We start from the raw sequence: 18,807 nt of genomic DNA on the forward strand, positions 1-18,807 counted from the left end.
CATTATTCTGAGGCATTGGTTGTGACAAGTGTTATGTGCATTGAGAAAGAATGGGTACTTAAGAGGATGTACCATTTCGAGGGACGTATCGCGCGCCGCGATGGATACTATATTTCGAGGGACGTATCGCGCGCCGCGATGGTTACTATTATCGAGGGTCGTGTCGTGCGCCGCGACAGATGCATGGACAGATATGTCCCCCATGGGTCCCGGACTGAGAGACAGCGGGTGTGTATCACTAGGTCAGACATGCATCATTATACTTGACATTGCATTCCATTGCATTGCACATACTTATCATTAGTGAACTTGATATCGTATTTTGTTGATCTTCTTATTGCCTTTCTGCGGAACTTGTGATTGATTAATATTGAGCTTGTTATTGCGGATATGTAATTTGTTGAAGTATTCTTGTTGAGGATATGTAATTTGTTGAAGTGTTGTTGTTGAGGATATGTAATTTGTCTAAGTGTTGTTGTTGAGCTACGTGCTATGTAAACCGTGAGCTGTTAGGTTGGGTTGATTTTAATGCAGGTTGTAGTTGTGGAGGTTTGGTTGGGGGTGGTAGAAGTACCCGTATTTTATCCCCTTAGCTTGTGTTTAGACGTTTTACTTGCTGGGTACCGTGTGGTTTGGTACTCAACCCTTGCTACTACAAATTTTTTGTAGGTTACTAGCCCGGACTTTGTGATATTTCCCTTCTCCTTGTCTGAGGTTTCTTGGAGATTCGTCAGGTAGCTGTTTCCATCGCAGCAGACTTTCTTCTCCTTAATTATGATCTTGTTCTATTCTAGAAACAAGTTCATTTGAGACTTTAGTTTTTCTTTTGAATCAATTGTAATACTTTAGAGGCTTGTACACGTGACTACCAGGTTTTGGGAGTTTTATTAAGTTACTTATATTTTATTTCCGCACTTTATTGTAATGGTTGAGTTTTAGGCTAACTTGTCTTGGTGGGATAAGACGAGTGCCATCACGCCCATTTTTGGGTCGTGACACTTTGCAAGAACATAAGTGAAAAATTAAATTTGATCATCAACATAGTATGTCAAAATTAGTCATGGAATTAAAGAAGATAAAAAATAAATAAAAAAGACAAAAATTCATGTATGAAGAAGATCAAATATAACTCGAAGTATTTCGAGAAAGATCAAATATACCTTTTTATATTTTTATTTTATAAAAAAAAATTAATAAGTTTTTCACTTTCATCAGCAAAAAATAATTTTGGCTCTTCAAACATACCTCAAAATACTACGAGAAGGGTCAAACATACCTTATATAATTTTTATTTAATTTTAAAATACATAATTTAATTTTCTTAAAACATAGTAAACAAATATGTAATTTAAATTTTTTAAATATGTAATTTAATTTTTAAACATGTTGTTGTAAATATGTAGTTTAATTTTTTAAAACATAATAACCAAACATAAACTTTATATATGTAATTTTTCAACATTAATGTGTAGTTATCTTGGGTTGTTGTTATATAGGATCGACACTTATAAACCATAGATTTTTAGTACTTCTTTAATGTGTTGTTGTCTATCAATTCTAAAGTATTTTAACTTTTGATTGTTATTATTGAATTATTTTATATTATATATATATATATATAAAAGTATTTAAAATATAATTTAAATAATTATTTAAATAGGTAATTTAAATTTATTTATATAATAAATGCAATAAAATTACTTAATTTTAAAAATTATTAATCCGTTCAAAATAAATATTAATTTGAAAGAAAAAAATAATATTGTGACTACAACTATGTATACTTAATATTTTAGCAGATCATTTAATAGCAAACATATTTAATAAAATAACAAACAATACTAATAAAGAAAAATATATACGTGATAAAACTTAAATCTAGTCATGTTAAATTTGTATTGTCATAGTCAACGGAGAACTATAAAGATGTTTTTCTTTCAATTTTTTTTATAAAAGTTTATTTTGAAATCATAAAAAACTTTTTTTTATCCTTTTTATGTTATTAAATTTTTTTAATGAAGCACCATCAAAGTTTTTATAAAAAAAATTGTATATGTCTCTAGTACTGAAATAATAAATAAAAATTAATTTTAATGAGTCTTTTTTGCGTATGACATGATTCATATGTTATCGAAAATATGAAGATAATCACATAATAGAGGAAGCATGATGGTAATTTTAGTTTTGTTCTTATTTCGCTCACATAATTTTGAGTATAATTGAATAAAATATATTTTTACATTAATTTTTTTCTAGAAAATCGGTGTATAACAACAACTCTTTGAATAAATAAGAGTAACTCTTTAGCAACTCGACTAATTTCATATTTTTATTTTTTATATAAATTTTTAATAATTTAATTTAGATATAAATTATCTTACGATTAAAAATTATAAATTAAAATAGATACTTTTTAAAATTTTTCTTATCATTAAGGAATAAGAAATGAAAAAAAATAAACCAAAAAGAATAAGTAAAAAGGAGGAAAATTGAATTATGTTTTTTTTGTTGAATTTTTGATTCTTTTCCCATGTTTAACTAAGAAATCATCAATAATTAATCTTACTAATCATTTTCGATATCTTAAAAATATAATTGAATAATATATTTAATATTTAAGTTAAAGGATAAAACTATTTAAAAATAAACGAAATTATAATGTAAACATATCATTTTATCATTCTGGCCATAATGATTTTTTCTTTTAAAAATTAAGAGGGTTAATTATGGGGATGATGTATTTATACCTCCAATTTTGACTGTATTATTGACAACAAAGAAATGCTGGTCGGACCAAATTTACATCAAGACATACTATTTATTCTAGAAAAATGCAGGAGTCTTACTCAACTCAAGCAACTTCAAGGCCATCTCATCACCATTGGCCATGGACAAACTCAGCTTTATGCATTCAAGCTTGTTCGTTTATGCACCATCTCTCTCTCCAACCTCAATTATGGTCGCTTAATCTTCAATTACATCACTGTCCCTAATGTTTACCTTTATACTGCGATGATCACTGCATACACTTCCCTTCCTAATCATAAATCTTCTCTCTTGTTATACCGCGAAATGGTTCGTAGTGGCTTGTCAAAGCCCAACCAATTTGTATTCCCAATTATTCTAAAGTCTTTCCCTGAAGTTACAAAGCCTTATGGGGTTGGAATGGCGCATACCCATATCGAGAAGATGGGTTTTGGGAAATACCCTGTTGTGCAGACAGCTCTTTTGGATGCTTATTCGAGGTTCTCGTCTGATATTAGAGTTGCACGCCAGCTGTTTGATGAAATATCTGAGAAGAATGTGTTTTCATGGACTGCAATGATAGCGGGATATACTAGAGTGGGGCGAATGGGGGATGCTATTTTGCTTTTTGAAGAGGTACCTCAGCATATAAGAGACACTCCTTCTTGGAATTCAATAATTGCAGGATGTACACAAAATGGTTTGTTTAGTGAGGCCATTTCACTGTTAGGAAGAATGATTGTTGAGGAAGGGATGATTCAAGGGAATAAGCCTAATGAGGTTACATTTGCATGTGTACTTGCTGCTTGCGGGCACACTGGGATGCTTCAGCTCGGAAGATGTATTCACGGGTACATATATCGAAATAATCTTCATTTGAATTCTCTTACAGTAAATGCTCTCATTGATATGTATGGAAAGTGTGGTAGCTTGAAAGACGCAAGAAATCTTTTTGATAAGGCTAATAGGGGCAGTTTGACATGTTGGAATTCTATGATCAATTGTTTGGCTCTTCAAGGTCATTGGGAAGGTGCTATTGCAGTTTTCAAAGATATGTTGCGATATGGAGATGATGTAAAACCTGATACAGTGACTTTTATTGGCTTGTTAAGTGCCTGTACTCATGGAGGATTGGTGGAAGAGGGGCTTAGTTATTATGATTTGATGACACGGGTATATGGAATTAACCCTGAAATTGAGCACTATGGGTGTTTAATTGATCTTCTCGGACGAGCTGGTAGGTTTGAGGAAATTATGAAAATCGTGAGCGAGATGCACATAACACCAGATGCAGTTATATGGGGTTCCTTGCTTAATGGGTGCAAAATCCATGGGCGTATAGACTTGGCAGAATATGCACTGGAAAAATTGATTAGTATTGATCCCAACAATGGTAGTTATTACTCTATGCTTGCTAATTTATATGGGGAGTTGGGAAAGTGGGATGAAGCTCGAAAGGTAAGGAAGATCCTAAATCAGCAGAATGCTTATAAAGCACCCGGTTGCAGTTGGATTGAGCTAGATAGCCAAGTTCATCAGTTTTATTCGGTAGACAAATCTCATCCTAGAATGGAAGAGATATACTCAATTTTGGAATGTTTCTTTGATTTGCATTCACAATAGCATGTACCTTCTTGCTGATTTCCATCTTCCTAAGAGATTTAACATTCCTACATCCCTCTTATAACCAAGATCTGATTTGTTTTGGAACACCAGTTGCTTCTTGATCAACGGCTTGCGCTGATATGCAGCTTTGGCATATGAGCTAGACACTAGCTAGTTCTAGTGCTTCCTTGGTTAATCTGGAACTGTAAGAAGCAAGAATTAAGGAAGATCATTGATGGAACACTAATGTGTTACTCCCACCAAGTCTTTGTTTATTCTGAGCTTGAAGATAATGGTATTCACTTTCTGCACCAGACATTCAAAATATGGAGTTATTCTTAGCTACACATGGTATGAAATATTGCATTCATACTTTAAGAATATTTATCGCATGCCTAAATGTTGATTTCATCTAATGATTTCATATCGCGATATGAAATTGCATGTCCAAATGCCTACTTAGAACATCAGCAATCCATATACTTAATGGAAATTTAGATGATATGGTTTGTTAGAAATGCAAATTTATCCTAAAAGATTGTATTCTTTGAAAGCTTTGTTAGTCAGTTCTTACACCCTATCTTGTTTAAGGCTAAATCTTTTATGTATTTTCTTTTTATTAATAATGAGACTGTTGATACCAAGCAGGAGGTGTCCTTGAAACTGCAAACTAGGTAGGTCTAAATACTTTTCTTTATGATAACTATCTAAGCTTCCATATCAACTGCAGCTTCTTTTCACTGATTATCCATAAAATAGGAGTCCATTTCTATCTCCATATATTTCAAATCAAAGGCACAAAGTGTTTATGTACTAACGTATTCTCGACAGGAGGTGCTTTAATGACCTGGTTGATCATTTTTTTGGGATATTTTCGTGAAATTACTATTCTACCCTCCCGATCTTGACTCCAAGTTTCTTATATTTGAGTTTTGAAAGTTGGTTTCGCACTTCGAGTAAAAAGTTGAGAATTTGAGTAAGTTTGTGATTTGAAAAGGCTAAGTTGCTTAAAAGTGATTTTCGAAGTCTTTTGGAGTTTCGAGTATCGGAATAGAATTTCTTGATTCCATTAGTTTTGGATAGTAAAAATTGGTCTCTGAGAAATGTTGATTTCATATTCAAAGTCGTTTTACGGATTTGAGGTTCTAAGTTGGAAATTATTGAGATTTTAGCCTTTGGGTTGACTTTGGTCAACATTCGGGGTTCGGATGCTCGTACGAGAATTTCGAGAGTTCCATTGCATTCAGGGGACGATTTTAGGTGTAGTTGAGGTCTTGCTTGAATTTTTAGAGGTCCCGGACTTGATTTGGCCCTTTTAGGTATTATGTTCATTCCTTGTGGCTTTCACGTGTTCCGGTTTGAGAAGACCTTGGATTCGCATTTTGATGGTTCTATTGTGTCTGAGACGTCGAGTTTAGTCAATTTGCATCTATGGTTTGTGTGTACGGGGTTCCAAATGAATTCTTGAGGTTCCTTTTGATGATTTTTGAGTTGGCTGATTTTCCTGTCTGGGTTGCTGTAGCCAACCCTCCACGATCTTGGAAGGGTGACCGCGTTCGTGGGAGGTCGAATCTTTGACCTTCGTATTCGCAGAGTGTATGGCGCCTTCATGGGCTCAGTTATGAGCTCTAAGGCCGCGTTTGCAAACAAGGGTGCACGTTCGCGTAGGACCCCTGGCAGTGTTTTGATCCAAATTCGAGGTTTCTTCCCCATTTTCCATTGTTTGAGCTTTGAGAACTCGGTGGAGGTGATTTCAAGTGAGTTTTTCAAGATAAAATAACTGGGTAACATTTCTTGACTTCAAATCTTCAATTACCCATTATTGTTATTAATATTGGATTTATGTGATGTGTTCAAATCGAAATTTTGGATAGATAAATTGAGGTTTTTCATAAATTTGAGTTGTTGAAGTAATATTGGGTTTGTGAACTAATTTTAAATCCTTTTTCAAAATGGTTTTCACCAATGAGTTCCCACTTGAGTAATGTTTTCAAGAAAAGATTTTTAGATTTAAACCTCAATTTTGGAATTGGGTTTTTAAGTTTATTAACCTTTCTATCTAAATTGCTTGAGTTTGGTAGTGTTAATTCTGGAATCTTATTTTGATTACTTGATTGAACTAGATTGTGGGGCATCGGTATCGTTCAAAAGGAGAAGGCTCAAGCTTTGAATTAATCTCCTCAAGCTTTGGATTAATTAATTGATTGAATTAAGGCAAGTGGTCTCTTAAACTTTGTAACCTAGTTGAGTCGTCTATTTCCTTTCATTGTGTGTTGGGGAGTAATGGGATTGAGGAAGGCTCATTGTTGCACTTGTTTAATCTTAATGAATAAAAAGGGGATTAAAGAAAAGGCGACTTGTTGATCATAATGCTTGTGAATTGTCTTTCTTGTGACCCTTATTTGATTGATTAATGAAGTGCTTTGATGGCACAAATGTGGACTTGAATTGTATGAATTGTTGTCTCTTTCTTATGGCGTGTCATTGCTTATTTGTGTTGATTGTTGAACATAGGACGGACCCACATGTAAGCAAGGGGGTTCACCCGAACCTCCTTGTTAAAAAACTACGCGGCATATATAAGGTAAATTTTGTGTATTTATGTGAATATATATATTTTGAACCCCCTCAATGACAAGGAAAATGAGATAGCCCGGCGGCACTAGGTTACCTTTCAACTATGTGGGACGTCCAGGGTTCAAATCCCTTGGCTAGTGTTTTACTTTTTGCTGTTTTAGTTTTAGTTTTTTTTTTTTTTTGGTTCCAGACCTGTTTTTTACGTTTTTTTAGATAACATGCTAAAAGTGTGGCTTTAAATCCAAAAGAATTCAAGGGTCACATTTCTTGAAAAAAAGTTTCTTGCCTTATTTACATGTGTATACTTTTATTTTTCGAACCCCCTGAATGAAAATCTTTGGTTCGCCACTGGTTGAATACCATGTTGTGACATGTGATATCAGGTCGAAGGGAACTGGTTCCCGCTAGTTATTTGATATAAAGCCGTACGGAAATGGTTCCGGCTAGTGATGATATAAAGCCGAAGGGAAATGGTTCCAGCTATTGATTCGATAGAAAGCCGAAGGAAATGGTTTAGACTAGTGATTCGATATAAAGTCGATGGGAAATAGATCCAGCTTGTGATAATGTGCCGAAGGAAAATGGTTCCTGTAAGAATTTCATTAATTTCAGAGATCATCTGCTAATGGGCAGTGAAGGAAGAGGTGGTTGACTCTCTCCTGAATTGTCTTGCAAAAATAGCATATATTGACCAACTACAATATTTTTCTGTTCAGGTTGTCTAGAGTAAGACAAGCGTTGTTTAGTGTGATCCAGCTGAAGCATTTAATCTCATAGCCCATAGGTAGATTGGTCTTCCATACTAGCTTCATGGCCATTTATCAGTTACTTGACTTTGTTAGCATACTTGTGTATAGCATTCTTTCGCTGTGAATATATCTTTGCTTCCCCACTTTAGCCTATCTAGTTTACTTTCATCAAAATTGTGAGCTTCCACCATTGCTATTATTTCCATCAAACTCCCAAGTTCATAGTCCTGCAAACACCTTTCAAATGCATATCCCAAGTGTTTATCGTCCTGTTTTGAACAATTGAGGACTCCTTATCCATAGCAATGTTGAAGACATTGGGATATTCCTCCTTGAGATTTGTATTGTTTCACCATCAATCCTTCTAGAACTTGATATACATACCATCCCCAGGTTACACGGGAATTCCATGAGAGAATTTAGAGTCTATATTTCCAAGGCCTAAGTCCTGACTCCATAAGGCAGGTTTACGGCGTGTGAGCTCCAGTTTTCCTTTCTACCATGTTTAGCAATGATCACATCCTTCATGAGACCATCACCAGAGCCATATCTCTAATGTCATTTCATAAGTAAGGATTTGCTATGAATTGCCAAATCTTAACCCTCAAGGCCCCCATTGAATTTTGGAAGCAAAGCTTTGTGGAACTTTTGACTACTGCTATCTCCTTCCCATAGGAGATTTCTCACGATCCTCGCACCTTCTTTGGGATGGGAAACAGGGACATAAGATAGGTTAGTATACTATCTAGAATACTCTTGATAAGTGTGAGTCTTCCACCCAAAGAGAGATGTTGAAATTTCCAAGTAAATAATCTTTTCTCAAATTTCTCCACCACCCCATTCCATATATCACAAACTTCAATTTGGCACCAAGGGGATGCCTAAATAAGTGCGCTAGAAAGTAAACCAATGTTGCACCACAGAATTTCTGCAAGCTCCTCTATGTTATTTACATCATTAACGGAAATAAAGAATACTCTTCCAACATGTTGATTTGTAAACCTGATGAAGTTTCAAAAAACATCAGTGTAATATCGGGTTAGAGGACCTGGACTTCTTTGCATCACAAAAAAATAGAGCATCATCAGCATATAGTAAGTGAGAAATGGTCAAAGTGTTTCCTGAGTTTGAACCCACACTAAATCCATGTATCCATTGCAACTGTCTAGCCTTTTCCAACATCGTGTCTAGTCCTTCCATAGCCAAGATGAACATAAATGGAGAGAGGCTCTCCTTGTCTGATTCATTTCTGTGGAGAGAAAACCCCCATTGGTCCTTTGTTTATCAAGACTGAGTATTTGACTATGGAGATGCAATATCTGATCTATTTAAGCCATTTGGTGCCAAAGCTCATTTTCTTCATAATAGAGGATCGATTTAACTTGTCAAAAACCTTTTCTTAATCAAGCTTGCATATGAATCCAGGGACTCCTGATTTAATCCTTCAATCCATGACCTCATTAGCAATTAAGGATGCATCAGTTATTGTCTTCCCTTATAAATGCATTTGGTGACTGGAAACCAATTTGCCAGGTACCTTCTTCAACCTTTTTGCTAAAAGTTTGGCCACTATTTTATTGACATTGCCAACAAGAATTTAGGTCTAAAGTCTCTCATTTCCATAGCCCCAATCTTCTGAGGAATCAATGAGGTGAAAGTGGCATTACATGATCTCACCATATAGCAGTGTTAGTGAAGTGATTGATTGCCCCCAAAATATTAGTTTTATGACCTCCCATGACTTTGAGAAGAAATTCATTGTGGTGGGAAGAGATCTATGGAGATGTGGGGCAGGGATCCAAAGAGATATTTTTGGAGGAATTAGGGGAGGTTTGTGGAGGAGGGATATTACTTGGGTGTTAGGTGATATTTTAATACTATAAGATCTTGAAGGAGAGAATGGGTTGTAGGGCGAATTACTAGTGCTATGGAAGAGTTCTCGACATTTATTGTCGTTCTTTACATGCTTGCCTAACTGCATATACACTTTAAACTCTAATTTGCAAGTCAATCAATCTGCATGATAACCTTATAAGAAATTCAATTGTTTTTCAAGTAAACAAAAGCGTGTACGTTTTTGGTGAAAACCAAAATAGTAAAGTGAAGCGTGATTATGAAAATGTATACTAAGAATTATTTTCTTTCTCTTCAAATCCCAAAAAAAGTTTTAGAAAAAAAATCGGTAACATTAGTTCACCTTCTTAAAGAGAAATGTTAATGCAAATATTTTCTATATAAGAAGAAAATGAAATAATTTTCATTTGTCAGAAGAAGGTAGAAAAGACGTACTTTTAGCTGTTCTCATAATAAACAAAAAACTTTAAATCTTACAGTTGGATGCTCTAAATAAAGATTACAGTTTGACCACCGGGCACCTGTCAATGTATGGGGGTTATTATCGTCATTTTCCTCATATCCGAATCCCACTCATCATCACAGCTACACAATTATCCCACATTTTCACCTATTTGTTTACACACTATAAAGTGAACCAACTATCCAACCTTTGTATGCTATTCACTACAATTTACCTCTGTTCTAAAGGCATGTCCTAAATCTCTCTTTTTTCCATTCTTTAAGGTTGTTTTTCGGTTTAATTTCTTATTCGAGTTGGATCTTGATTCCAAAAGTTGTTGTGGGTGTTAAGAAAATTTGTAGACCTTGTGGAACGTTTTCCCCCTTTTTGGCACTTGATGGAATTTAATTGCAAAAACAATTGAGTTTTGCCCATACAGGTTTAAATTTATGCTTGTCTGAGTTTTGTTTCTTAGTTTTCAGGATTTCAATTATTAGTGTGGTATAATCAAATGCAGATTTTTTGTGCTTAATATTTAAATCTTTGTCGAGATTGGTTTTAATTTACTTGTGATTTATCATTTTGTTAACGTGGTGATTCATTTCTCATTGTACCCCAATCTAGAACATAGCTTCTTTTGGAATATTATTAAAGCTTTTTTTAACCTGCGTATGTTAAATGCAACTGGTGCTTCGGTTATTCCGTCTTCTCTTTTTAGAAAAAGAAAATTGGGTTTGGGGTCATCTAGCCTGTAAACTCTAGATACATGATTAGTAGTTTGAGAGATTGATGGGATATATTTTCTTTTTATTTTTAACGAATTAAAAAGTTAAACTGAAAGCATCCAGAAGCTGCAAAAGAGGAGTAGATTTGAGCTTACAAAATTATGAGAAGAAAAATAAGAGAACAGCCTAACAAAATCTCAGAATTAAATTTTTTCACTTTATTTGGAAAGCAATTGGAAAATGTAACGATATTAGGTTGGAGGGGTATACTGTATTTGCTAGGATATTCATGATCTTCACTTTAATGAGAAATCACAGACATCACTGACAAAATTGAGTAAGAGATGACTTTAGAAGACATGGACCTCCCTCCTCTGGCCGCACAAACACACACACAGAGGGTCAGCGTTGGCTTCAAGGTCATCAGAGGTGTATCCTGGATTGTAAGAGGATGGGTGCACTTTGCTATTCTTTGGTTTGATTCCATAAAATTTAATGATAAGCAAACTATAATGTATACTATTATAAAATAATATCTTTGAATATACAACTGTTATTAATAAGTCTCATACCTTGCAATGAATCATAACCAACCACCAAGCTCTTGTCCTCCAGGGCCCTCCAATAGAAACAGCTGGTCTCGGGCGAACACCATTTATGGCACGATGAGTATGAAGGGTAGTGGGTGGCTATCATACCCTTTGTATATCTCAGGAAGAATCACACCTGAAAAACTAGCTATTGAAGTGGGAGAGTGCAAGGTTATAAAAGCCCCACATCAACACATTTCTGTAGCGATGTGGGTCTCAAGTCCCATGCATATTTTGTGGTTTTAGGTGCTAAGTTGTAGTCTAAAATTACTTGTGTTTATTCAGCTTTTGTTGGAAGGGGATTGACGATCCATCAGTTTTACTGGCCAGTTTAGCTTTCAATTTAGAATTTAGTCATATACAGATCCCTCTACTAACTATCAGTGGTTCTGTTGTTGAAGAGTTGTTATCAACACTTTATCTTTCTTCAAGTTATATGACACTTCATTTCAGGACATTACAAAATATTTGATGTCATTTCTCTTATTAATTCCTTACTGTAAGGATAAAGTAGTATCACATTGATCATTAATTTACAACAACACTTCTTTATTTAGGTCTGAGATCATCAAAGTGAGTTCACATAGTTCATTCATATGTCTAGGCTCTGTTTCCACGTCAATGGTGTGATAGTCTGATAGACGATAAAGTAGTATCACATTGATCATTAATTTACAACAACACTTCTTTATTTAGGTCTGAGATCATCAAAGTGAGTTCACATAGTTCATTCATATGTCTAGGCTCTGTTTCCACGTCAATGGTGTGATAGTCTGATAGACGAACGAGAGTCATCTTTTGTATCGCGTCAAGAGAAATGACATAGATAAGATCATTGCTTAAAGAGTTTCATTGTCGAATTGATCTCAAAATTGGAGATGCAACACTTAAGTTAAATCCCTATAGTCAAAATGGAGGAGTGGTTAGCAATAAGGAAATACATACCAGAGTGAAGGATAGGTTTTTTAAGACAGTTGTGAGAGCAATGATGGTGTATGTGTGGATGTTGTGTATCTGAGGTTCGACATTATAAAAAATGGATGTTGTAAAAATTTGAATGGTATGATAGTGTGTTCATACAAAACTAGACAAAATAAGTGATGATTATGCCAAGTTACAAAAAGCACATGGAGAAGATAAAAGAAAAGAAGGCCCCTGAATTATAGTTTGGAAATGTCTGCGTTAGAAGTTCAAATGCACCGTGTGACTCTATGAGTTGAACGTTTTAAACTGGATGATGTAAACAATTCAGTCTCATGGACAAAGTTGTCTCAAATTAAAGGACTTACAAGTTCTTGAGATTCTTGTTGAATTAGCCAAAATAAATAAATAAATAAATATATATATATATACATACATACATACATACACACACACACACACACACACACACACACACACACACATATATATATATATATATATATATATAAATGAAGCACGACATCCATACTAATTCCAATAGTTAGGATTAGGTATTTTGTTTTCCAGGGGTCCTTTTAGTTCATAGCTGATTTGTATTTCGGTGGAGAACATAGAAAACATCTTTAGTAATAGAGAATCCTTAGTAAATTATCTTAAGATTGGAATGAAACTGCTCCAAATTGAATTTGAACCCGGGTAGAGTAGAATGGTTGCAAAGAAACTACACATTTGAGATTTAAGGCATAGTTATTGTTGTATGAACTGCACAAGTTTAAGGAATTTATTCAACGAATGGTAGTCAAATTTTGACATGGTGTTTTTTCCTTTCACCTAACTTTTTAACTACTACTACTCTTTGCTAAAATACCCCAATGAAATTAGCTAATTTGTTTTCATTCCCATTCATGTAAAATAGAAGGAGTGGAGTATTAATTTTTCGCATTCCCTTCTATTTGATTCCTGGAAACTATATGCATCTTTGTCAGCAGACACTTTTCCCATTCCCAGTACTCTTTGTACTTGTCTTGTTCTTCAAAACATATAACAAGTCTTCATCTTTCCGTCCTTCTGCTCAGGACATTGAATGTTCCTCTTTAGGAATTTTATGTGCAAATCACTGTTACTTTGTCCTTTTTTTGTATAATTTTGCTTTCAGATAATGATTATTTTTATCCAAAATGTGATGCTTCCAACAGCTTTGGCTGCAAGAACGTACCTCTCTGTTGTTATCTACAACCAACTTAAGTTCCATTTAATACTTCCCTAGTTTCTTAACTTTTGGGCACCCCCGTACTCCTCAAACGTATTTGTACATTCTTCTATGTTTCTTTGTATTGCAGGGCTAAACTTTTTATTCTTCATATTCTGAGCATATTCACAAGAATAAAAAATGGCGATCAGCAACATTAATTTGACGTCAGGAATTCAAATATTCATCATGGATCTAGAGAAGTAATAGTTTTTCTTGTTTCTACAGGAGTTTAGGAGATTGGGGGCTTTGTGATGGAGGAAGGAGATTCATGGGAGGACCTCAATAATGATGTCTCGGTGAAGATATTCCAATCTTTTGATGTTCTTGAATTGTCTGCTGGACTTGCTCATGTTTGTAAAGCGTGGCGATTGGCTTGTTGTGATCAACTTCCGTTGAAGAAGCTGGACTTGTCGGTACTAAAATCAAACTTTATAAAAAATATTCACTTCTTTGTTGAGATGTCTCGGTGAAGATACTCCAATCTTTTGATGTTCTTGAATTGTCTGCTGGACTTGCTCATGTTTGTAAAGCGTGGCGATTGGCTTGTTGTGATCAACTTCCGTTGAAGAAGCTGGACTTGTCGGTACTAAAATCAAACTTTATAAAAAATATTCACTTCTTTGTTGAGATGTCTCGGTGAAGATACTCCAATCTTTTGATGTTCTTGAATTGTCTGCTGGACTTGCTCATGTTTGTAAAGCGTGGCGATTGGCTTGTTGTGATCAACTTCCGTTGAAGAAGCTGGACTTGTCGGTACTAAAATCAAACTTTATAAAAAATATTCACTTCTTTGTTGAGATGTCTCGGTGAAGATACTCCAATCTTTTGATGTTCTTGAATTGTCTGCTGGACTTGCTCATGTTTGTAAAGCGTGGCGATTGGCTTGTTGTGATCAACTTCCGTTGAAGAAGCTGGACTTGTCGGTACTAAAATCAAACTTTATAAAAAATATTCACTTCTTTGTTGAGATGTCTCGGTGAAGATACTCCAATCTTTTGATGTTCTTGAATTGTCTGCTGGACTTGCTCATGTTTGTAAAGCGTGGCGATTGGCTTGTTGTGATCAACTTCCGTTGAAGAAGCTGGACTTGTCGGTACTAAAATCAAACTTTATAAAAAATATTCACTTCTTTGTTGAGTAATTTTACACTTTATAGAAAATCAGTGTTTGACTATGAAAATTCTAAATCCAATTTGAAGTTATATTTCAAATTGGGAACAACTTATAACCTGTTTTCTAACTCATTTTTCACTTTTGAAGTTGTATCTCAAATTTGAGAAGTACAGTCAAGCAATGAATATATATGGCCAAACGCCTACTTATTTGAAGAAGCAAAAATATTGGTGAAAATGAATAAGACAGCTAAATTAGATCTCCTCTTTTTTCAGGTGTCCATGGCTTAAACGCCTTGTTATGCTTTTTTGGAACAAAATGAAAAAGCAAACGATATGCAGGGCTTTTCATATATGTAAAGATCTTGAATCACTAACAATGCCTAGTATTGCACATGTCATCTAGGAAATTGCCACGAGTTGCCAGTGATCTTCTTAGCTCAAGATTATGGTGCCCAGTGATTTGTTGTTTGCATTTTACAATAGTATCACTTCTTCCAAACTTGGAAGTATTGAGTGTGAGACTGTGAGGTGCACAGTGTTATCTAAACCTTCTTTGGTTATTATTTTGGAGGGGTTAAAAAAGTTGAAAGTGCTCAACTTGCATAATCACTGATGGAGTTTCAATATAAAAAGAAGAGTGAAGCTATTGTGATGGAAAAAGGAGATTCTCCTGTAAGGAAATGGGTGAACCTTGATATTAATATTTGGGTGAAGATACTCCAGTCCTTTGACCTTTTCCAGTTGATATCTGTAATTCCTCAAGTTTGTCGTGCATGGCAATAGGCTTGTTCTGATCAACTTCTCTGGAAAACGCTGGACTTATCGGTATTGCTATCAAATTTCATCAGAATCTCAAGGAAGCCTTATGTATATGTCGACAGTCCATCTCAAAAAAAATCGATCCGACTCCTAAATATTTGCTTGAACCTCAGTTGTGGAAACATACAAACCTTGATCTTCCATCATAATTTGTATGTTAAAGACAATCAGTTGACTTTTACTGCCAAGAGGTATTCTTCCAATAAACTTTCATCTTTATATAGTATTATAATTATAATTATAACTCAAATCAAGAAACTGTACAACAAGCATCGTTTCTGAGATATCAGATGCGCTGTGATTTTCCATTATTCTTAGAGAAGCAAAATTTACTGTGAAAATGAATAAGACAACTAATTAGATCTCCTCTTTTTCAGGTATCCACGGCTTAAACGCCTAGTTATGCCTTCTTGGAACAAAATAAAAAAGTGAACAGTATGCAGGGCTATTCATATATGAGAAGATCTTGAATCACAAACGAGGCCTAGTATAAAAAATCCTGCATATGTCATTCAAAAAACTTTCTGAGCTCAAGATAATAAGCCCATGTGATATGTTGTTTGCATCTGCACTGGTATCATTTCTTCCAAACTTGAAACTGCTCAGCTTGAGGTGCACAGTGTTATCTATTTTTTTAAAAATTATCTTGGAGGGGTTAAAAAAGTTGAAAGTGTTCAACTTATCTCATTGCATAATTATACTGAAGAGTAAAGACCCTCCACTCGCACCGATGAAAATTCTGACCAAGCTTGATGAACTAATTCTTGAAAATCATTCAGGTTAGAGTTCCTAACACTTATAAGTGACTCATGCATCAAGTGTCAGCGCACTCTAAATGATGAAGGGATTATAAGGTGGTATAAATATGAAGAAGACCTCTGGAAAGCGGATGAAGTGGGGTCTCTTGCAATTTGATAACTCTAAGAACACCTCATCCACTTTCCAGAGGTCTTCTTCATACTTATACCACCTCATCAGCCCTTCATCATTTATAGTGCGCTGACACTTGATGCATGAGTCACTTAGAAGGGTTAGGAATTTATCTAACCTGGATGTCTTTCAAGAATTGATTCATCAAGCTTGGTCAGAATTTTCATCGGTGAGGGTGAAGGGTCTTAAGTAATTATACAATGAGATATGTTGAGCACTTCCATCTTTTTTCAACCTCTCCAAGATGATAAAAAGAAATTTAGATAACACAGTGCACCTCAACCTCAAGCTCCGCAGTTTGAAGCTTGGAAGATATGGTACCAATGCAGATGCAAACAACATATCACATGGGCCTATTATCTTGAGCTCAGAAAGTTTTTTTGCAACTCCTGGCAATGACATATGCAGGATTTTTTATGCTAGGCTTCGTAAAATTATTCCTCAAGAGGAAAATGACATGCTATGTGAAGATCACGGTTCAAATGCTTCTCCAAAGAGTATCAAGTGACAATACACACATGAAAATTTTGCTGAGTTAATAGTTTAGAACTCTTTTAAACTACCATTGTTTTGTGAGTTTCATACATAATTACATAAATTGTTTCGATATTTATAGAATTTTGTGAACCACCATGATCTTGCTGTGTTAGGTGAATTCATTTTTAAGACTTTTTTCATTTTCCACGTGTCTCTCAATAAGGTATTTCACATACTCTGAAGGATTTATCGATTTTGATACGAGAACTGCAAAATGGTACTAGTTCAGAATATTTATATTTAACATATATAATCTATTCATGGCTATATACTATCTAAATTCACTAATGGTGCAATCACTCTACAAGGATAAAACTCATCTTTTTTAAGGTATCGTAAAATATATAAGTTCAGAAGCTTCATAAGTAAAACCTTAATTAATTGACACATTAAAGTAGCAAATAACACTAATTAATATGAAATATTATTTATTCTAATTTTATTTGGAAATTAGTATTTACCACTGTACAATTTCATATTGAAGTTATATATGGAATTTGAAAAACATTTCAAAACTTGTTTTCACTTTTTTTCCGTCTCGCTTTTTGATTTTGTATTTATTTATTTATTTTCAAATTTTGCTCTAATTTTTTTTTAATAGAAAAAGACCTCACTATCTCCGTATTAATTTGTTTTGTTCACGGACTAATCATAGAGCAAGAGTTTTAAGCGTTGACAAGTGATCATTTTTCAAGGAATTTTTTTTTAAAAAAAGTGCAAAATTTATTTATTGTTTGGTGTTAACTCAACATGCTTAAATTGATTTTCATTTTGATCATGTCAAGTGTTATATTGTTGAGTACATTGTTCTTGCTATATGTAGCCATCAAAAGAACTCATTCCATATTAAATGTATACATGAAATTGGAACTACATGTAACTTTTTTAGAATGGATAGTGATAATGTATTACAACTTGAGAAAAGCTTGTAATTTAATCTTGACATTTGAATTAGTGAAATATTTTTTTTATTTATTGTACTATAGGTTAATAAACAATTAACTAAATAAAAATATTCTCTCTTTGATAGTTAAGTTTATGATATAATGTGACTATTCATTATATAAGATATTACTCTTTTAGAGCATATTTGGTAGTATGTTTTAAGTAAAGTAATCAAGTTTGGTATTTTGCTAATTTTCAATTAGGGGTGTAACTCATATTTCATTTAGTTTTTTAAAAAAGAAATATATATTCAAATAATTAAATATTCTTTGCGAGATGTATATTTTAATGCAATTCTTAACTTACAAAACTTTCAAAAAAAGAAAAGACTCAAAAATGTCATCGGAATTTTGAGAAAAGGCTCATTTATGCCATTTTTTTAAAGTTTAACTCATCTATATCATTTTAAGTCAGTGGTGGAGCCAGTAATTTAACAAAGGGTATCCAAAAATAACAACTTGTTATGTTAAGGGTGTCCAAAATATGTTATTTAATCATTTCGTATATCATTTTACTTATATATATGGTACTTTTTTTCCGACCAAGGTGCCCAATTGGACACCCTTACCAATATGTGGCTACGCCACTGCTTTAAGTTCGATGACATATTTGAGTTTTTTCTCTTTAAAACATGATTTGATTAATGTATGACTGAATTATAATTGATACGTGTAAAAATAGTTTTGCAAAATAGGAACATTTTTTAGTTTAAAAATAATGGCATAGATGAGTTTTTTTTCAAATTAAAATAACATAGATGAACCAAATTTTAAATAAATGGAGTAGATAAGTCTTTTCTCAAAGTTCCATAGCATGGTTGAACGTTTTCCCTTTTCAAAAACTAGGTTTAAAACTTTGATACTTATAAGTAGAGGAAAGGCTGAGAATGGGCTATTGTGTTCAAATTAACCACATTATTGGTTGAGAAAAAAAGTACTCTCTCCATCTCATATTAGTAATCACTTTTTATTTTGCACAATACTTGAAACATAATAAGA

At 33.9% G+C, this 18,807-nt stretch overlaps 1 protein-coding gene across 1 annotated transcript; it reads left to right on the forward strand.

Annotated features, from left to right (window-relative positions):
* The first annotated feature begins 2,781 nt into the window (after positions 1-2,781).
* LOC107012283 (pentatricopeptide repeat-containing protein At1g33350) lies at positions 2,782-17,011 on the forward strand. Its single transcript, XM_027915630.1, has 4 exons — positions 2,782-4,701; positions 13,689-14,556; positions 14,852-15,588; positions 15,775-17,011. Exon 1 carries the CDS (start codon positions 2,782-2,784, stop codon positions 4,366-4,368), a length of 1,587 nt encoding a protein of 528 aa, XP_027771431.1. The 3' UTR covers positions 4,369-4,701; positions 13,689-14,556; positions 14,852-15,588; positions 15,775-17,011.
* Positions 17,012-18,807: the final 1,796 nt, after the last annotated feature.

The sequence above is a fragment of the Solanum pennellii genome, chromosome 3 (genome assembly GCF_001406875.1).
Source record: "Solanum pennellii chromosome 3, SPENNV200".
NCBI classification, from domain to species: Eukaryota; Viridiplantae; Streptophyta; class Magnoliopsida; order Solanales; family Solanaceae; genus Solanum; species Solanum pennellii.

Excerpts from the sequence above, each read along its gene's own strand:
- LOC107012283 (XM_027915630.1), top strand. The coding sequence starts at position 2,782 with ATGCTGGTCGGACCAAATTTACATCAAGACATACTATTTATTCTAGAA.